At 47.7% G+C, this 21,741-nt stretch overlaps 1 protein-coding gene across 2 annotated transcripts; it reads left to right on the top strand.

Annotated features, from left to right (window-relative positions):
• Positions 1-2,722: 2,722 nt before the first annotated feature.
• LOC146337725 (phospholipase A2 inhibitor and Ly6/PLAUR domain-containing protein-like) lies at positions 2,723-21,242 on the top strand. 2 transcript variants are annotated; one of them, XM_084814348.1, is made up of 6 exons: positions 2,723-3,124; positions 11,053-11,178; positions 14,653-14,805; positions 19,372-19,521; positions 20,815-20,987; positions 21,113-21,242. In XM_084814348.1, exons 2-5 carry the CDS (start codon positions 11,112-11,114, stop codon positions 20,982-20,984), a joined length of 540 nt encoding a protein of 179 aa, XP_084670474.1. In that variant the 5' UTR covers positions 2,723-3,124; positions 11,053-11,111; the 3' UTR covers positions 20,985-20,987; positions 21,113-21,242. The 2 variants fall into 2 exon arrangements, with proteins under 2 accessions (XP_084670474.1, XP_084670473.1); XM_084814347.1 differs by having other exon boundaries at positions 20,815-21,242.
• The last annotated feature ends 499 nt before the right edge of the window (positions 21,243-21,741 follow it).

Below are 21,741 nucleotides of genomic sequence, written 5' to 3'. Positions count from 1 at the left end.
CGAGGGAACAGGGAAGCAAATGGTGTATTTGCGTCCCTGTTCCCTCCCGCGATAGACTACATAAAGATTTACGTAGCCTATCACGACTAAAGCAGGGACACAAATGGCATCCGCTACGCTGGACGCCATTTGCGGCCGCAGACCGGCAGTGGATGGACGTCCGGCTGCGGACGCGCCTGGCCGGCGGCTCTTCGGACTTGCCGCGGAGCAGAGGCAGCTGGGGAGGATTCCAGGGGGAGGGATGGATTGCCCCCCCCCACAGACGCTCCAAACTGGAACGGTGAGTGGGGTTCGTACACCCCTAGCAATGATGGATCTTCGAAGACCACCAGATTATGAACCTGATCTTTCAAAGGGAGTGCAGCCCCAACCCGAACAGGCAGTGAGCCTATCCCTCAGACAATTGTGGCCACAGCCTGGCAGCAGCCGGAAGATGACCAGGAGCTGCCACCAAGTAGGTCCGTTCCGGGGGGGATTTCGGGGGGTGGTGGGGGGATAGTCCATTCCACCACGGACTCCAGGGGGCCGGAGTCTTTAGAATCCAGCCTCACTGAATTCCGTGACAGAATTCTCCAACATCCCTACTCAGGAATTACTCACCCACAGGGCTTCTGCCTTGCCAGGATTCAGCTCCAGTTTATTGGTCCTCATTCAGCCCATTACCGAGTCTATGCATTGATCCAGGACTTGCACAGCGTCCTCTGATTCAGATGTCATGGAGGAGAGAGCTGTGTGTCATCAGCATACTGATGGTACTTGGCTCCAAATCCCCCAATGACCACACTCAGCTTTATAAAGGTGTTGAAGAACACTGAGGACAAGATGGTACCTTGTGGAACCCCATAGCTCAATTGTCAAGGGGCCAATCAATGCTCACCCAATCTAACTCTCTGAAATCGATCCCACAGGTAAGACCACAACCAGTGTAACACAGAGCCCTCTTGATCCTTGCCCTTCCTGGCTAAAAACAGCTAGCCAAGGGGATATGATCAGCTGTGTCCTCCAACACAGTGCCTGTGCCTCCAATGCCCAGTCCATGGAGCCAATCCAGGAGGATTGGCTCCAATGACTGGAAACAAAGCCCTGAAAGAACTGAAAGAACTGGGCATGTTTAGCCTTGAGAAGAGAAGACTGAGGGGAGACATGATAGCGCTCTTCAAGTACTTGAAAGGTTGTCACAGAGAAGAAGGCCAGGATCTCTTCTTGATCATCCCAGAGTGCAGGACACGGAATAATGGGCTCAAGTTACAGGAAGCCAGATTCCGGCTGAACATCAGGAAAAACTTCCTGACTGTAAGAGCAATACGACAATGGAACCAATTACCTGGGGAGGTGGTGGCTATCCCACACTGGAGGCATTCAAGAGGAGGCTGGACAGCCCCCTGTCAAAGATGCTCTGACTTGGATTCCTGCACTGAGCAGGGGGTTGGACTCAGTGGTCTTATAGGCCCCTTCCAACCCTACTAATCTATGATGCTATGATTCTGTGATTCAATCAAGGGGTGATTCCTCGCTAATTCCACAGCACTGCTGAAAAGAAATAAAAGAGATGGAACCTGGATTATCTATAAAATGTTAGTAGGGATGGATGGAGGGCCGTGGTGGCTTAGTGGTTAAGACGCTGAACTGCAGACCGGAAGGTCAGCAGGAGAGCAGTTCGAGACCCGAGTGCCGCATGACGGAATGAGCTCCCGTCTTCAGTCCCAGCTCCTGCCAACCTAGCAGTTCGAAAGCAAGAAATTGCAAGTAGATAAATAGGTACCGCTTCGGCGGGAAAGGTAACAGCGTTCCATGCACCTTGGTGTTCATTCATGCCGGCCACATGACCACGGAAGCGTCTTCGGACAGCGCTGGCTCTTCGGCTTAGAAACGGGGATGAGCACCGCACCCTAGAGTTGGACACGACTGGTTGGGGACACCTTTACCTTTACCTTTAGGGATGGATGGACTTACTCGATTCCGCGCTTGGTGGGTGCTCGAAGTGCTGCCACTGGAGGACTCGGTGAGCAGTCCAGGAGTGCCCTGAAGTTGCCTGCTGCTGCAAGCATGCTGCCATTTCTACAGAAGATGGGGGCTCTGGATTTTTGCATATCAAATGCTGTGCGCAATGGCGGCCGTAAAGGGCCATTTCTGCAACCTTAGATATGCACGAAGGGTGGAAATGGCCCTTTACAGCTACCGTCGTGCACAAAATCAGATACACAGAAATCAAGAACCCCCATCTTCCAAGGAAATAGTGCTTTGCATGGAGATCAGGCAGCTGCCATGCACGAGCGAATGGGTCTGGTTAGTCCCGGCCACTCGCACAGCTCGGCGGGGGTGGTGGTGGCTTGCTGAACCGGGTTTGTGGAGGTGAGCAGGGGGAAGTCCAGTTGCATGCTCACAACACCCCTAAATGTGAGTGAATACATGTGTTGCACAAAATGCTAGTTTCGCCCCCTGGAGGCTAGTCCAATTTGCCCCAAAGAGGAGAGTCAACTTCAGGCTGGGTCCAACTCGATTTTATTGTTTGCAAAAAGTTCGACAAAGGAGCTCACGCTCAAAAGCAGAGTCGACCCCAGGCTAACCCCACGCTAGAGTTTTATTGCTTAGCTTGCATTCCTCAGCCAGCATGTTACTTTTGATTGGTTGCCAGCGGTTTGCCTAGCAACCTTATCTTAGGGTTACTGTCTGCTCATTTCAGGCATGCACAGCTCTTTACAATGCTACGCCTGCTTAAGGCACATACAATGGCATCAGGTTACAATTCTTTACCACACATTGTTGCAGTTGCAAACCCAGAGAGGACACATAGTTTGAGGGCAATGCAAGAGGCTCAACAGCAAAGAGACAAGCAGAAGTGGCAAGGGAGTTCAGCAGGCTTCTTTTAACAGCTAGACAAGTTTTCTTCATAGAATTCCAGCCGAGCTTCACTTGGTAGCAAGCACTTCTGCGACAGATATTGGCTGCCAGATTGCCAGGAAGATAAGATGAAGTGCTCTACAAGTAGATCTCTTTGGAGCTGTTTGTGAACATGGGTTTCCCCATCCACAGTGGTGAAACAGGATCACAAGTTCACAACTAGACTGGATGGCAACATGAAAAGGAGTTTATGAAAATCATCTCAGGCACTTCAGACACTGAGGTATGAATTCCTGTATCATGTGCTACTGCTTCTGGGAAAATGCATAAAACTCATTAATAGTCATTTCGACCAAGCTACTTGTCCCTAACCTTTGCTCTTTGGCTCCTCCCCTCAGCATATAAATTCCACCACATCATTCCCCCTTCATATCAGTTGCCTTAGTTAGTCCAGCTTTGCTCCATGTCCTCTTGACTCTTGGTCTTCCTAGGGCCATGGAAGCACTCCAGAGCACAGGCCTCCTCTTGGCCTTGCTTTCACCAGGGAAGCATGATCCAGAAGTCCTGGATCCTTTTTCCTGTTTCTGGGAAAGGAAATATGCAGGTGGCTTTTTAGGAAGTGCAAGGACTTCTAGGGTTCTTGAAGCCAGAAATGGGGGAGTTGGGAAAATAAGTCTGTAGTACACCCAGAGACAACCGGAAGAGTAGTAGGCAATAGTCTGAAGGCAGGGAGCCAAGAATACTGGGCTGGAAGTGGAGGTGGGGAAAGGACCCAGGAATTCTCTGGAAGGGAGGAGAGAGTGGGAGCATTCTCAAACCAAAGAGAATGATGCACACAGTTCACTGGTTACTTCGAGGCAGTGGGGTCAATGTGTGCGTTTTCCGGTCAGCTTCAGCACCCGGCTATCAGTGGCTCAAGATAATCTACAGTCTTCCATTGGACTTACCATCCATCTGATCAAGTAATCTGTTGCTTATCAAAGCTGAAGTGTAACAATCCAGAGAATCACTAAGGTGCCGCAGTGTTCTATGTCTAATGCAACAGAGTCAAAGAATTAGGATGCAGGACGTCTCAGCAGTGCAGGGCAGCGCAGTTAAGTTGACATCTACCCAGTCTACCATTCCTTACTGTGCTTCTCCAGATTTCAGTAGGGAAGCGTAGCTGCTCCTGCAGGTGAGGTATTCCAGAATAAGACTGTGCCACAATTACTGTATGGCACAGCGATCTGGGGCTACCGCAAAGTCTCCCCTCTGGAAGTCGTGCAGAGCCCCTTCTTAAAAGCTCTGCTGGTTGTCTCTAACAGCACAGCAGCTCTTTTTTTAAAGGGCTGAAACAGGGCTACTCCCTTCACAGACTGGTGTGCATGTTCCTCTAGCCCCATACTGGCTGGAGCTGGTCAGTCTGAGTGACTCCTGTCTGCCCCAAAATGCTTCCAAGAACAACAGCAATCTTTGGCCCAAAACTCTTGGGCAGATTCAGTCAGTACGATTCTCCGTTCGTATGGGATCAGTGTGGGAGCCCCACCAAACTATGCCACTGAGAGAGTCAAACAACTCGTTAAAGAAAAAACCTTCCTCAATTCCAAACGTTGGGCCCAACATCTGATGTCTCAAATGGCGTACTCTTCTCGGTGCCTAATATATAAAACATCTTTCGGGCGGAAGCAGTATTTTACCAACCTCACTCTGGCGCCACTCCGAAGAGCATGTTCAGCTCTGTGCTTTCAGGGTCTGCCCTCAGCCCATTTGGAAGGATGACTGAACAAGATTCCCACGCAGCAAAGACTCTGCATCTGTGACTCGGGACTTCAGAGCCGTGGACTGTGATGTTGATGTAGGAGTTTTGCGTGGAGAAGAGGCGCTTGACACCACGTTAGTGGAGCCACTCTAAATTACAGTGTTAAACTGGCTTTACTGTCTTCCCAGGAAACCTTGGGCACTGTAGTTCTGTGGGAGGAGTCGGAGAGCTGTGGCACAGAATGTTCAGCCTTTACACCAAACTAAATTCCAAGGAAGCTTTGGAGGGAGCCTTGAGCACTAAACTGGTATAAAGCCAATGCAATGCTTCTGTGTATCCACTATTCTGAAATCTATCCATCAGCTCTCCCTAAAGAGGAGTATAGAGTACGGAAAGCAGTATACAAAAGTCCAAAATAAAAGAAGAAGCCTGGAAATGGTACCTTTCCTATCATGCAGAATATCTAGGTCAGACTGACTAATCCCTTTCAAGTACTATTCTTCTTAGGCTGACTTGGCTGGAAACAATGGCAGTTTCCATCTATACTGCAAAGGGATCCAATATTATTGTTGTTCAGTCGTTCAGTCGTGTCCGACTCTTAGTGACCCCATGGACCATAGCACGCCAGGCCTTCCTGTCCTCCGCTCTCTCCCGGATTGTGCTCAAGTAGTTCTGATATTTTCAAAATGATGAAAACAGAACTTCTTAGACAGGGATTTCCATCTGTACTGGTGAGTCACTCACATTCAAAAAGGGTTCCATTCTATAAACCTCAAGATTCAGGTACGGCAAGTTAGAAAGTGCTTTAAATTGACACATTCATACTTTTTTCTCCAAGCTGCAGCTTGACATCTCATATGTTTCTTCCAGATGTTGGTGAAAACTACTGATGTACTCTGTTCAGGTTTGTTGAGGAGATGTGCCATCCATTGGTTTGGTGATGTTCTGAACAGTGGTTCAAAGGCTATTAAGGTTTTTCTGTTCCATGAAAGCCCATGGCAGCAAGTGCTGGCAAAGTTATGTCGGGCATGCTCAGTTTCACTCTGAAGCTGGAATGCTGTCAGTACTCCAGTGGGAATTCCAGTGTTCCTTCCTGTCAGTATTCAGGGGTGGGGGGGGGGGAGGAAAACCACTGACTAGGTGTTTTCCGATCTTTTGATTGGCCTAATGAGGGCATTATTTCAGCACTATGGATTTTTGATTTTTGAAAAAAGCAGAAATGCCCCCTCCCAGCCCATTAAAGGATTTTTAAAAATATACAAGTATCCCTAGGTCCATGAAGTGATTTTTTAAAATATAAAAGTAAATCCAGCACCATATATAAATTGATTAAAAAAAAATGCCTACACCACAAACAGCAGACAAGGGCTTTCTGGAATTATCCTCAAAGCAGCAATATTAATATTAAGATTAATTTATTCCTCCCTCACCAATCAAATCAAGAAAAGAAATGTTTACATACAGTACGCTGGATTCTGGATTTTCCTCTCCGCAAACAAAGGTAAAAATGGAAACCTTGCTTTGTAATTTCATTTTCAAATGCAAAGCAACACAAAGAGAGGAATTCAGTCAAATACTGACAGACAGAGGGAGCAAAGGGGGACTTGAGACTGAGAGCACTTATTTATTTATTTATTTATTTATTTCTCTACCTCCCAATAGCCGAAGCACTTGAAAAGCTGATGGTGACTCACAGAATATGGCAGGTCTGAAAGTATGGTCATTCCAGGTCAAGGGGATGGGCTCCCCAATAAAATGGGAAGGGTACAGATGTTGATAAAAAAGGAGAATCTGGATGTTATCTTTTTACAATAAAGAACATCAGAAGCACAATCAGAAAGGCTTATTGTTAAGGGGGGCGGCATTAGGGAGTCATCTGCTGCAAAAGGAATCTCAAGACCACATGGGGCGCTGATCGTGATAACGAACTAATGTGAAATCACAATCTCAGATACTCTCTGTCAGGCACTGGAGGCAGTATGTATTTGCCAAAGGCACTCTAAGAGGTCACAGGTAGGGGTGGCGCAGATGCTGCGTGGGTCCGGGAGTCCAATGAACTCCCCTCCTGCGCGTGCCAGGGAGCCACGCTCCCTGAGCCCCTGCCCCTGCTCGCTGCCCCCCGTGCTCGCTGAGCTGCCTGTACTCATCCGGGAAACATCGGCGAGAGCTGCTAGTGCCATTTTACGAGGGGGGGTGGGGGAAGGATGGCACTTGCAAAATATGTGCACATCTAGTTGAGTGCAAATGGGAGCCGTGAATGGCTCATACACGCAAGAGTACAGGCAAAAGGTTTTCTCTTTCTTTTTGACTGCCACGAGAAATGGCGACAGGAGCAACTGTGTCAGCAGTCTGGCCACCGTTTTGCATTGTCTCCTGGACCAACCATCATCCCAGGACATGGGGTGATGGTTGTTGTTGGGGGAGAATGGCTGCAAATTGTGTCCCAGGTCAGCTGCCCCAGGCTCTAAAATGTGTGTGTGTGTTTAGAGGATCCTGTCTCTTAAGGACACCCCTGCTTGTAAAAAGGAATGTATGGACCAGGGAGGAGGACCTTTGATTTCAGAAAGAAACCTCAGTCAGAAAGATGCAAGGGAGGCAGCAGAATGGGAAGCAAATGTGGGCAAAACCCCAGATAATCCAAGGGGATGCGATGCAAGAGAGATCATCAGGGCCCCTGTAACTTTATTTTGTCAAATGCCATTTTTCTCATTACATGAAAAGCAACATCTTTCAAAATAACCTTCTGTACAGTGGACTCCTGTCCATGAAAACTTACTATGCCACAGTACATGTGTGAGTCTTTAAGGTGCCACAAGGCTTTGTAGCTTTTGAGCACAAAAGAGCAAGAGGCTCCCATCCTCCTCCCACACCGATTCAGATTTCTCTAGCCTAGCACAAGCCCTGATTCCAAGGAGAAATATGAACCCACCAGAATCTGGCCATGTGGATCACACAAAATACAGGTGCACTCCAGAAAGATGACTGCAGAGCCAAGGAGCTCCAAAAATACTCAAGCAAGCCAGAGCCAGCCATACACTCATACCTTAAAAAGGTAAAGGTAAAGGGGTCCCCAACCAGTCGTGTCCGACTCTAGGGTGTGGTGCTCATCTCCATTTCTAAGCCGAAGAGTCAGCACTGTCCGAAGACGCTTCCGTGGTCATGTGGCCGGCATGACTGAACACCGAGGTGCATGGAATGCTGTTACTTTTCCCACCGAAGCGGTACCTATTTATCTACTTGCAATTTCTTGCTTTCGAACTGCTAGGTTGGCAGGAGCTGGGACTGAAGACGGGAGCTCATTCCGTCACGCGGCACTCGGGTCTCAAACTGCTGCCCTGCCGACCTTCCGGTCTGCAGTTCAGCATCTTAACCACTAAGCCACCGCGGCCCCTATACACTCATACCTTTGTTGTTGTTCAGTCGTTCAGTCGTGTCCGACTCTTCGTGACCCCATGGACCATAGCACGCCAGGCCTTCCTGTCCTGCGCTCTCTCCCGGAGTGTGCTCAAGTTCATATTCATTGCATCGGTGATGCTATCTAACCATCTCATCCTCTGTCGTCCCCTTCTCCTTTTGCCTTCAGTCTTTCCCAGCATCAGGGTCTTTTCCAGAGAGTTTTCTCTTCGCATTAGGTGGCCAAAATATTTGAGCTTCAGCTTCAGTATCTGTCCTTCCAATGAGCACTCCGGGTTGATTTCCTTTAGGATGGACTGATTTGACCTCCTTGCAGTCCAGGGGACTCGTAAGAGTCTTCTCCAGCACCACAGTTGGAAAGCATCCATTCTTCGGTGCTCAGCCTTCCTTATAGTCCAGCTCTCTCACAGCCATACATTACTATTGGGAAAACCATAGCTTTGATTAGACGGACCTTTGTCGGCAAGGTGATGTCTCTGCTTCTTACTATGCTGTCTAGGTTTGCCATAGCTTTCCTCCCAAGGAGCAAGCGTCTTTTAATTTCATGGCTACAGTCACCGTCTGCGGTGATCTTGGAGCCCAAGAAAGTAAAATCTGTCACTGCTTCCATTTCTTCCCCTTCTATATGCCATGAAGTGATGGGGCCAGATGCCATGATCTTCGTTTTTTGAATGTTGAGTTTCAAACCAGCTTTTGCACTCTCCTCTTTCACCCTCAACAAGAGGCTCTTGAGATCCTCTTCGCTTTCTGCCATTAGGGTGGTATCATCTGCATATCAGAGGTTGTTGATAATTCTCCCAGCAATCTTAATTCCGACCTGTGATTCATCCAACCCGGCGTTTCTCATGATGTACTCTGCATATAAGTTAAATAAGCAGGGTGACAATATGCAGCCTTGTCGTACTCCTTTCCCAATTTTGAACCAATCGGTTGTTCCATGTCTGGTTCTTACTGTTGCTTCTTGATCCTCGTACAGGTTTCTCAGGAGACAGGTAAGGTGGTCTGGTATTCCCATCACTTTCAGAATTTGCCACAGTTTGTTGTGATCCACACAATCAAAGGCTTTAGCATAGTCAATGAAGCAGAAATAGACGTTTTTCTGGAATTCCCTTGCTTTCTCCATGATCCAGCGAACGTTGGCGATTTGATCTCCAGTTCCTCTGCCTCTTTGAAACCCAGCTTGTACTTCCGGTAGTTCTCGGTTCGCATACTGCTGAAGCCTTGCTTGTAGGATTTTGAGGATACACTCATACCTTACTTTCTCCCAAATTGAGACACTGTTGCTCATTCAAACCTTTTCCGAATAAATGCCACTCCTGTTCTCCCCCAGGGTAAGGGGCCTGGGCCCGCTCGGAGGAAGCAACAGACGTAGAAGGCTTCTCGCATGCCACATGACATGAGAGCAGCCAACATGCCTCGTGGCCTATAATGGCCCAAGCCACGAGTGCAATTGCCCTGGAGCAACTGGCTAGGCAGACCTCTGCAGAGTCAGGCACACTCTGAGATTCTGATGTTTGGTGCTGTTACTTAATTTTGGACTCTGGACTTAATGAAAATAATGAGCACACTGTGGAAGAGAAGCTGGCAGTCTCCCCTCTGGGTTAAAGAAGTGTCCGGAAGCACTTCCATGACAGATATCAGGGCCCTAGATTGCCAGAAGAGAAGTTCATGCATTTCCGAATTAGATTACTTTGGAGATTTGTATGGTCCTGTTTTCCTGCATCCAGAGTAGTGAGACAGGTTTTATGGTAAATTGGATCTGTAGTCTGACACCATTTATCAAGTTCCCCAAAACTTCTGAGACACTTCAAATGCTGACGTGTATTCAATTAAAGGCATTCCTGCTCCACACCAAAACAGTTGCTGTCAGCTTTTGCCTTTGGGCTCCTCGATTTGGCTATAAATTATTCTGCACAAGGCAGTGCTGACATCAGTTGCTGTGGCCGGTTCAGCTCTCATCCAAGTCATCCTGGCTCTTGAGCTTCCCATCACGATGAAGGCACTCGTGAGCACATGCCTCCTTTTTGTCTTCCTTTCTCCAGGTGAGTATGAACCAGACGTTCTGGGTTCTTGTTCTTGTTTCTGGAAGGAATATGTAGGCCTGGCTAGAGAAAGGCCAACAACCTCAATGGTTCCTGGAGGCAAAATGGGAATCAGAGAGCCAGGAAAATAATGTTCTTATACAATATGGAAACTGGAAGAGTAGTAGGAAACAGTTTGAAGGCAGGGAGCCAAGAATTATGGGTTGGAAATGGAGGTGGGGAAAGGACCCAGAAGTTCTTTGGAAATGAGGAGACAGTGGGGAATACTCCCTAGCAAAAGAGAGAGAGAGAGAGACAATGCATGGGTTACTTAGAGGCAGTAGGGTAAACTTTGTATTTTTAGGAATACAAATTTGCATTTGTATACCGAAGATAAATTATTAGCATTTGTCTGTTAGTGGCACAATATAATACCTAGCATTAAATTGCATGTACCATCCATCTGATGAAGCAGTCTGTTGCTTAGCAAAGATGGATAATAATCCATCTGAGTTAGAGTAAAAGGATGACTATGCAGGACTAGCTAGAAGTGGAATGTGGTCTAGGTGTTTTGAGAATTAAACTGGCTTTCCATTCCTCCCAACAAGAAAGTTTGGAAATTGTACCTTTCTTACCATGCAAAAGTTCTAGGGCAGATTTATCATCCCTTTTAAGAACTGTCTTCCCTTGGGTGACTTGGCTGGAAATAATGGCAGTTTTTATCTACACTGTAATGGGATACCATATTGTTATACATCCATTGAATAACCTTGCTCTGACATTTGCAAAATGATGAAAGCAGAATTTTCTATTAGAAGTAGCAAAGTTTGTTTTGCATCACATTGGAAAACAACAACACCCTAACCCTTCCGGATGACCTCAGGCTGCAGTTGGAAACATGCTTCCTAGGGCGTTATCAATGGAATAATTATGGGAATATTTCTGTGGAAAAGGAAAGAAATGCTGGTTTTATCTGTGAAGTTTTGTGAGACCTGTGGAGGTGGCATTGAGGAATTTCAACCCTTTCCCTGTCTGCAGTGGCACCGTTGAGATGTAAGACATGTCTTGGCTGTGGAGAACAATGTAGACCTGAAGACATGAGGACTGAGGTGTGCGAAGTGGGTCAAGATGCTTGCCTTGTCTTCGTTTTCAATTCAACAATACGTGAGTGGGCTTTCAGTCCTTTTAACATATTTAAGCTCTTAGTTAATGAAATTAAGAAAATCCAGTTGTCAGTGTGATGGATTGGCTACATAAGCACAAATTGTAAGCCTTTCTGTGGTTACATTACCGGAAGTGAGAGAAAATGTAACATAAATCTGAGATTCACTAAAAGAAATGCAGTTGATGAAGCTGACACTAAAATGAGTAAGCAAGAGAGCTCACTGGACAGTCAGCATTGCTGTTTGAATAATATGACTCCTCCACAACACCCTCCTGTACTCTAGTTTTGTTTCAAAATCTAGACTAACACATGCTAAGGCTGCAATCCGATGCATGTTTAGACAGAAAAAGTTGTCTAACTCCCACAGTGCTGGCTGGAAAGATGGTGGGAACTGTGGGACTTTTTCTCCGTCTCAATAATCATGGGATTGCCGTCTAAATTAGGCCTGCGCACCACTTCAGATTCGGCAGTCGGAAGCATGGTGGCCATTTTTTGCACCATCTGCCGTTTTGTGTCACAGGCCTATGCAATAGGGATCCCGCTAGTGGTGGTAAATGGAACTTGCTTACAGTGCCCCAAGTGGTCATGGGAGACATCTCCATTCCTCTGCATGGCACTAAGCCTTGGCATGTCTCTCCGAATAACGTCTTGTGGATTACAACTTGCGCTGTGGTGTCATCACAGTCAGAGTCCCCCACCTCCCATCCTTGCCAGACAAAGAAGTGAACGTGTGGGTAGGGCAACTCTGAGCATGGTGATGGCACCATACCTACATCTCCTTTTACAAGATGTTAGTGGGGAAGAGCCGGGGGTTGCCGCTCTCAGTCGCAGCACGAGTTCCTCATCAAGCCTGGCCCTGAATTCACAGAATATGGACCAAAAAAGCTTCATGCTGTGGGTGCCACAATGGCTGCCAATCTCTGTGCAGCAACTTCCTGCTTTCTTAGTTGAGCACCTGTGTTCTAAGCCAAGAAGCTTTCCTCTTTCTGTGAAACTATGCACAGGTGTAGCAAAGTCAGTAGACGGACCTCTGTAGGTCCCTGTTACAGAAGAGTGAGTGGAGGGAAAGATTGACAACTGAGTTTAGAGGAGGATGTTGGGTGGAGTTAGGTGGTATTAGAGAAAGTCAAATGGAAGGAGGACAGGGTCTGGTAGGGAGAAGCCAGGGAGGAAGAGGTTGGTTAGGACGGACAGAGATGATGAGAGGAATTAGGGTCCAGGGGTCCTTTGATTAAGTAGAATAAGAGCCAGGGAGTGAATGAGAAGGGCGGGAGAGAAGGTATTGAAACCAGATATGTGGTGTTATTTTTTTGGAACTATATTATGATTATTGATCAGTTATTTGTTTTTAATTTATTTACTTATTTGTTTCATTTAAAATTACTTTTAGCCCACTTTAGGAGTAAAACCCTCTCAAGGAATGTTGACCTGTTAAATAAAGACATTAATGTCCAGTCTTTCAAATACCTGTGTTCTGGTCTTGGAAGAATGGAAGATCGGTACAACTCACCCCATGTGCTAAATACATTAAGAACAGAGTCCGATTGCTATCTCTAAGGCCAGATCTACACCTTGTGTCACCTCATTACGATCCCATCATGGTAACACTACATCTCTTTTGAGCATTTATACCTCATAAGACACACAGTGACCTTTGTTGCAGTAAATTAGATAATGTGGAAGAAAAAGCAGGAAATAACACTGCGATAACGGCATACCCAATGTGCAATGCACCCCAACACTTATCAGCGCACTTCAGTTCTGTTATAAAGCAGTAGCGTAGATCTAGCCTAAATCAGTAGTTGGTGGCAGCTGGTGTTTTGGGGGTGTCCTGGGAAAAGTCTGGAGCCAGTGATCTTTATTTATTTATTAAATTATTTATTTATTAAATTTATTAATCACCCATCTGACTGGTCACCCAGCCACTCTGGGCGATGTACAACCCACCATAAAACAATTTAAAACAATAAAATTTTACCATAATTTTTTTTTAAAAAATACCCTAACCCACCCCAAATGCCTGCCTGAACAACCACGTTTTTAATGCACGACGGAAGCTCATTAAAGAGGGGGCATGACGGAGTTCCCTAGGGAGGGAGTTCCACAGAGTGGGGGCCACCACAGAGAAGGCCCTCTCCCTCGTCCCCACCAGTCTAGCTGTCCTGGCTGATGGGACAGAGAGAAGGCCATCTGAGGCTGATCTTGTTAAGCGGCCTGTCTGGTGTTGCTGGAGGCGCTCCTTAAGATAGGCTGGGCCGGAACCATATAGGGTTTTAAAGGTCAAAACCAACACCTTGAATTTGGCCCGGAAAACAACTGGTAACCAGTGCAACTCCTTCAGCACTGGAGTGATGTGATCTCGCCGGCGGCTGCCTTTAATCAGGCGAGCCGCCGCGTTCTGTACCAGCTGCAGCTTCCGAACCGTCTTCAAGGGTAACCCCACGGAGAGCGCATTACAGTAGTCTAAACGAGAGGAGACCAGGGCATGTACTACCAATGGGAGCAGATGGTCGGGAAGGAAGGGGCGCAGCCGCCGTATCAGATGGAGTTGATACAGCGCTGTCCGGCTCACAGCTGACACCTGAGCCTCCATGGACAGCTGGGAGTCCAAAATGACCCCCAGGCTGCGGACCTGGTCTTTCAAGGGTAGCCGTACCCCATTAGACACCAGGTCAACATTCCCCAGCCTCCTCTTGTCTCCCACCAAAAGTACCTCGGTCTTGTCAGGGTTCAGCTTCAGCTTATTCCTCCCCATCCAGCCACTCACCGTCTCCAGACATTTGGACAGGGATTCTACGGCCAACCTTGGTGAAGATTTGAATGAGAGGTAGAGCTGCGTGTCATCCGCATATTGATGACACTGCACCCCAAACCTCCTGATGATAGCCCCCAGTGGCTTCACATAGATGTTAAATAGCATCGGGGAGAGGATGGAACCCTGTGGCACCCCACAGGTAAGTGGCCACGGGTCCGAAACCTCCTCTCCCAGTGCTACCCTCTGGTACCTGCCAGAGTCTGTAGTGATTCTGGGCCCTATAGGGGACCTCTCACTTACATCGCCTGATCATGTCTGGTACAAGATGAAGCTGAGGAATACATAAAGTATGATGGGGCATTAACATGAATCAGTGAAGGTGGCATTGGGGGGCTGTCAGCTGGATGGTGGGGTAATTATCCATCTTGCTGTGGTCAGGACTGGAAGGACGTCTTCAATCTATTTGAACTTCAGTGAATTTTCATTCACTTTCAGAAGATGCTTTGACAAATCTGTTACCTGTGCTGATCAATTTTTAATCAATAACGTTAAGAAATAACTTGCCAGATTCGATTATTTACACAAAACAAAACCCTCCCAACTGGCTAACATACAAAGTTCAGAGCATCATTCATAACTAAGAAATGTCAGTTAAGGGAAGATGGGCTTTTTTGTTTTTTGCCAGTCTAGACATTTTTTTCCTGATTGTCTTTCACAGAGGCATTTCCAGCTGGTGTCGCTTACAAGGGATGTGTCAAGCTCACAGAATGTTATCAAGGTTCTTATTCCTGGACATCAGTAGGAGATAAATACTTCCTGGCAGAAGTCCGCTGCTGCCAGACTGATGAGTGTAATGTACAAGATTTCCACTGTAAGTATCTGCATCGTTTTTAGGGATGTCAGAGAATTCCGCCACGGATCCCCTGGAATTTGTGGCAGAATGAAGCAACCCCCCCCCCACGTGAAATGGGCTCGGAATGGAGCCTACCTTGTGTTGGCCATCCGGTGCTCCGCGAATGGCGGCCACGTCTGCGGCCACCATTCACATTCCATCGAATGGCCATGACAGGCTACATAAGTATTTACGTAGCCTATCATGGCTAACGCAGGGACACCATTTGCATCCCTGTGGAGGCCGTGATAGGCTACGTAAATATATTTATGTGTATATATGTAAATATACATATATATTTACGTAGCCTATCACGGCAAAAGACAGGGGTGCAAATGGCGTAGCAGCAGCATTTGCGTCCCTGCGCAGCCCAGTGGCGGGATGTCCATGGCGACTCTGTGGCGACTCTGCAGAGACGCCGGCCAGGAAGAGTTTCGGGAGGAAGAACGGAGTGCCTCCCCCCCATCGCGAATAACCCCATGCGGAATGAGGTAAGGGATTCATAGATCCCTAATCTTTTTAGACTTTATCTAAATTTATATAAAAGACAGTTGCAAAAATTCCAGCACAAGCAAGAGAAGCCAGGATGAGGCTATGCTGAGAGGCACTTGCGTGATTCTCCATGGCTGAGTTCGGCAGGGGCAGGGAGCAGGATTGTCTGAACGAGACTCTGTGTGGGTCAGTGAATTTCTGCCATTCATTTCTATGGACAAATTAAAGAATTGCATTGGGGGACACTGTTGCAGTGAGTGCAGAACCTGCCTTTACTCCATGCACTGGGTAGCTCACCAACAGGAATATCATATGGAGGCTAAGGGTATCTCACCCCTTCTGGTCAGTGCAATGTGGGAGCTCAAAGACACCCTTCACACAGAGAGATCCCATGAGAATGGTGTCTATTCTGCCTTTCGGAAATAGACAATTGGAATCCTGAGTTTAAGATTATTCTGTTTTTCCATTATTCCAAATCTTCATGTTAAAGTGAAAAACATTAAATGGAGGTGCTGGAGAACTGCTGTCAGTCAGACTAGATAATAGTGGGCCAGTTGAAACAGTTGTCTTGGTCATTATAAGGCAGGTTAACTTAGGGCTGGAGGGACGGACTCCCGTCTGCCTTGCGTGCCACTTGTTGGGTCCCTGCTGGCCGTCCGTCTGGCCCTACTTGCCCTGCATGGCAGTCTGCAGGTGCCTGGGGAGTGGCACACCACCCCCAATCCCTCAGCGAGCCACCATTTTGCATAAAATGGCGGCTCGTTCTTTTACGTAAAGGGCCTTTTCTAGAAATGGTGGCCATCAGGCGGCCATTTACTCAAGATTACAGGCGTGCATAGTCCACTTACGCCTGCAATCTTGTATAAATGACTGCTTTACAGCTGCTATTTGCATAAAAGGCCCTTTCCATAAACGAAAGAGCTGCTATTTTTATACATAGTGCTGTCTTGGTGGACCAGCGGGGCCTGCCATGCTTGCCCGACTCACTGTACCCTGACTTAGGTAAACATGGTGGTCCGTGGACTGGAGTCTGGGAGGCGGAGTGGGGGGCGGGAGTCTGCCAACTCCACCCTCCTCTCAGACTCCCGCGACATCCCTAGGTTCATATTATAGGGTCACTGTAGCGTAGTTGCGCAATTCCGCCACAGCACTTTACCACCTAGAGGTTATGTAGTGCAACATCTAGAAAGTCAGAGAAGGGAGAGAAAAAAACCAGGAAAAAATGTGTGTAGAGGATCCAGTCTTAATCGCACAGAGAATCCGGAAGCAGAAGCCACGGTAAAGAGGCAGGTTAAAAGCATCATCTAGAGAAGCTGTGGTGATGGACCTAGCTGGGCTCATGAGCAAAAGGACAGGCAGCCAGCAAGCTGCTTACTTCCCTGGAGACATCCAAGCCTAGGGGAGAGATTAAAAACAGCAGAGAAAAGTTGACTGGATTCCCCTGAAAAGTGGGGGTAAGGAAGGAGGGAAGAAGAGATCAGTCTGACAAACTAAAAGAGTTTCTGGGGAGAGGTTAGCAAAGGAGCATTGTGTTTTACCTATCCCTGCAGGAGGGTCAAGTCTGCCGAGCTTTTGGTAGCTCGGGCCCCCGGACACCAGCTCACTTCTCCTCAAGCTGGCCTGACCTGACCTGTGTGAGTCGGGCCAGCTCGCGGACGTCCGCCACCAGCCAAACCCCTCGCGCTCTCCTTTGCCGATGGTGACCCCGACAAGGAGAGCACACGGAGCTGTTCATGGCAACAGCAGCCACAGGGTGGGAGCCAGGAGAGCAGCATCTCCCACCTTGTTACTGACCCTGCTGCAGCACAACCGCCTCTCCCTCTGCTGGGCTCCGTCAGAGAGAGGGGTGCTTGCTCAGCAGCGGCAGCAGGGTGGGAGCCGGGAGGGGAGCACCATGGCACTTTCCTCCCAGTACCACCCTGTCACGCTGCTGCCGCCAACAATGCCCCCCCTCTGCCAGGCACGAGGAAAGCGGGGTGACAGTTGGAGGCACTGCTTGGACCTGGGTTGTCAGGGTACTTGTAACATGGAATGTCAGCTTCAGTCGCATAGAGGGGTCATAGGATCATAGGGTTGGGAGGGGCCTACAAGGCCATCGAGTCCCACTGCTCAGTGCAGGAAGCCCGATTCCCAGGTGTCTCCCATCCAAGAACTACCCAGGGCTGACCCTGCTTAGCTGACGAGATCGGGCGCATCCAGCCAGACGCCATGTGTCCATTGCAGCGAGCAGACACATCTGGGACTTCAGTCCACCACTCTGCCACTGACAGCCACCCAGTTCCAAGATAGTGGCGAAGCTGGAAATAAGTAACCAGAGCATAGGATATCATAACACTGTTGCCATTGGGGGTCTGCCACGCTCCATCATTGCAGTCTTTTTGAAGGCCGTGAAAAAGCAGTATTTTACTCTGGCTGTTCCTGATATCATCGCTGTTTTTGCTGTTTTCGTTGCTGTTGTTATTGCTGATCTTGTGGTTGGTTTTCATTGCCATTTTTACGATGTTCTTACTATTTTATTGTGGTTTTCTCACTCTTGAGAGAGTTTATCTGTTATAAACTTATATCTGTTTCATGTGTTTTATTGCGGCATGCTGCTTTGGGAAGGCTTCTGCCCTGAAAGGCGGCTAATTTTTTTTTTTTAAATAAAAATAACATATGCATATTGCCTAAATAACATGTCTGTTAAGGACATGGCCCCTAACAACTGTAATTTCCTGGCAGTTGGGAGCTTGAGTGAATATGGGAAGCCCTTAACACAAAATACCGAACCAAAAGATGTTGTGCATTCAATCTTCATACGTGTCCATGCATGCTCATATGATAATTTGCCAATGTGAAAGTGTCCCACTGAGCCAGCAAGGAACAAGCTACAGCTGCAGGACCAGGTCCCCCCTCGGGCAGTCTGGCCATGCTGCAGGCGTGTGCCGAGAAAGCCATGAGCAATTATTCCTTTGAAGCCAAGGACAGAGCAGCAGCTTTCCTGAAGTGAGAGGCCCCGGCACGCGACAGGAGAGCAGGCACCTGGCCAAGCTCGAGGGCCCTTGAGTGGAAAGCAACATGGCACCAGCAGCTTCTGTTGCTCAAGTGAAGGTGTAAATACCACCAGGGCACCAGGTATCTCCCAGCCTGGCCTGCAGAAGGCTAAAATAAAAAACAGGTTTCAGTTGTGGCAAAAAGCCCTGGAGGAGCAGGGAATGCCAGCTTTCTTGAGCAGGCAGATCCTGAGATGCAGAACGGGCCTTTCTCTACATTTGAGAGAAGGAGTCCTTCATGGTAGGCCAGCTGCTGTGGAACTGGGAGTTGGAGAAGTCATGTTCAAGACACTCACCTGGACCTATCTTGGGAGACAATGCATTAATGAAGGTAAAGAGAATTATAAATTATAAAGAGAATTGTCCTGGCCTTGACAGAATGATGGGCTCCTCTCTTCCACAGAGTAAGTAGAACCCCCCCGCCCCCAAAGAGCTACTATTGGATGAGCACATACTGCAAATAAAATAAAATAAAATAATTGCTGATCCCACATCCTCACTGAACTATGAACCCCAGGATGCTTAGTGGGGAGTCAGGACACTTAGGGTGCGAGTTCAGACTGACCAAAGTCCTACAACTCCCCATGGGAATGCCTTAAAGTATTATAGTGTGAATGTAACTGTGCAGTGTAGATAAAATCAACATCTGCCGCTTCAGGTCCCTTTAAAAAGAGTGAGAGGCCAGATGCTAAAAGCATCAGGAAGCCCTTGGGGCTAGAAAGGGTCCAAATCCTGCCCTGTCTGGCCTCATCCAGGATGGCAGGGCCTTCCAGATCAACCTGTCCAGTCATGACCACATTGTGTCCCACAAGCCAAAGATGGGTGGATGGCAAGAGGATTTTTATCGAGGAAGAACTCCAGGGGACCCATAGCGGGGAAAACACCACCACCATCCTGGACACCACAGAGCACGCTTGACACAACCCTCTTTAGGACTAGGCAGTCTGGACCAGAAGGTACTAGACATGAAAGAAGAACAGGAAGGTCCTTTGTGCTGAGTCTACTGTTCGTTTGTTTGCAGTGCCAAATCGTACCAGCCTTGAACCCAACGGGATGCAATGCGCAGGCCGCCTCTCACCGAGTTCGGATAATTGCGATAGCCAGGCGACCACCGTCCAGTGCCGTGGCACTGAGAATCAGTGTATCACAGCTAGTTTTAACCAATCTTTATGTGAGTAGAGTTACCACTCGACATGAGGGCATGGGGAAGCCTGCGTTGTTTCTCTCATTCTTTCTGACTTCTTGTAGGCAGAGAAGTAATAGACAAGGCTGCTGTTTACTTGCCTCTATGTTTTTATTCTCTCATTCACATATATATGTATATTCATTTTATCCTAAGCTAAGTAACACAATAGCTTTGCTTAGAATTGCAGTTTACATTGCCAGTCTTCTCCTCTGCATCTGATGATGGCAGGAAGGTGAAGACTCTCCGTTCTGTGTTTGGAACAGAAGAACTGCTGGTTTTCCTCCCTCCCTGTTTGTCCACATTCGTACATCAATCCTTCGTTCCACAGGTCATTGGGCCTTTTATTTATTCTTTGGCAGGAAAGCAAGTGACCTGTCACACACCTAACTGAACTCTCAGATCTCTTGCTGTGTAGAGATCTAGGGGGAAGTGGCGTCAAGAATGACCCCATTTCCTATCTGTCTGCACAATTGTCCTCTCTATTGTGATGCTGGGACATCGAAGCAGGTCAATCTCACAAGCAAGGCAGTCACATGTCCAACACAGGGAGATCCAGAGAAGAGATGAGCTAGCGAAGAAATACAAGATGGACATCAGGGAGCTGGCACTCAGACGTTGTTCCAGCACCTACCATCTGCAACAAAAGGCTTTTAAGCCTGACCCTTCAGAGTCCCGCCCAGAGCACAGCCGCAGGCCATAAGTGGCATGTAAGGAAAGATCTGCTCATTCTCAGGGCCTTGCTGTGAGTACACCTTTACTAATGAGGAGCTCTTATTCCTCATTATTGCATCTGGCAGCTGGCTCAGCCTCGGCCTTTAGACAACTTCACTTCCTGGGGCTAGGTGGCCATTTGGCCTCTGTGTCTGAGAGTGGGGTAACTATGATGTGAGAGGCAATGGCTATCGCCCAAAGGCCCGGAATAGCTCTGATCAGCCTCCAGGTTCCCAGTCACAGGCAGCTCTTCTGTGATATTTGGGCTAGGCGGCTGCTTGTCGTTTGCCTTTAAGTCCCAGAGGGGCAAACTGTGTTGGGAGGCTTAGAGTCACTGGCTGTCTCCCCTGGTGTCCCAGGGTCCCCCTGATCTGCCTCATGGTCTCCAGTCACAGGCAGCTCTTCTGTGATGTTTTGCTCGGCTCATCCTCCAAAGAGGTGTCCTCCAGAGGGAGCATGACAATGGTGCCTGGACCTGTCCTGGGAAATGGCTCCAGTATTTCTTTTGGGAGAGGTGGCTCTACAAGATCAAGCTCTCATGTGCTTATTCTCCTTTTTCTTTTCCAGTCGGATTACCCACGGAGAATTATTTTCTCCAAGGCTGTGCAAACCCAGCTATATGTTCCTTCCCAACTGGAAAGTCAGAACCAGGCAATGGCTTGTTAAAATTAAATGTCTCCCAGGTGGAATGCCAATGTGCTAATAGAACATCCACGCAGCCTGAAGCTCTCCTGTAGGAGGTAGAAGAGAACAAAGCTCTCCTCCCTGTGTATTCTATCATTTGCAAAAATGGGGGAGTAGGTTGTGGCCCTTGAGGTGAGAGAAATAAGGTCTGGTACTAAGGGTCCTTTGGTTTTCTTCTCAGATCTCCTGGAGGCTGAGTTTCAGAGGGCCAGATCAAAGAGGGGCAAGATGTGTTGTGTTTGGGCTGGTTGCTCATGGTGTATGAGTAAATGTATACTGACATAAAATCATTAATAATAAATTGATATGGCAAATAAAATCTCTGTTTTGTATATATTATTTCATGAATGTTTGTTGAGGGAGAGAGTGGTGTTTCAAGAGGTCATCTTAGGGCATGCCTGATGATGTCACCATGTCCCTTAATTACAAATCTTGGTGGGATTTCTTTGAGGTCGGAATAAAAATAAAAATAATGGAAGATTGTTTCTTTGTGTGAGTTCATCTGCAGCCTTTCCTGAGTTGGTGCTTCCCATATTCCTTTTTTGTGAGCACTTGTACAAGAGTTTATTTGCCAAGAGCTTCATCTCCTCATAGACAATGCTATTTTTCCACCCTCAGTAACAAACCAAAACAGGACACAGGAATCTGCCTTCTCAAGACCCATCCAAGATGCTTACCCTTCTGCATGTTTACTCAGAAGCCAGAATGCAGAGAATTGCAGCCACTGGAAAAGACAGGGGTTCTCTCACCATTCTATTGAGCTTCCATCTTCTGCACTTTTCCTTTGGAGTCAATCCCATTATGTGGTGT

This window comes from Heloderma suspectum, chromosome 10, assembly GCF_057233095.1.
Source record: "Heloderma suspectum isolate Gila_16-S chromosome 10, 16-S_ref, whole genome shotgun sequence".
Lineage (NCBI taxonomy): Eukaryota > Metazoa > Chordata > Lepidosauria > Squamata > Helodermatidae > Heloderma > Heloderma suspectum.
The sequence above is the reverse complement of the archived record's forward strand: the minus strand, read 5'-3'. Positions and strand labels throughout refer to the sequence as shown.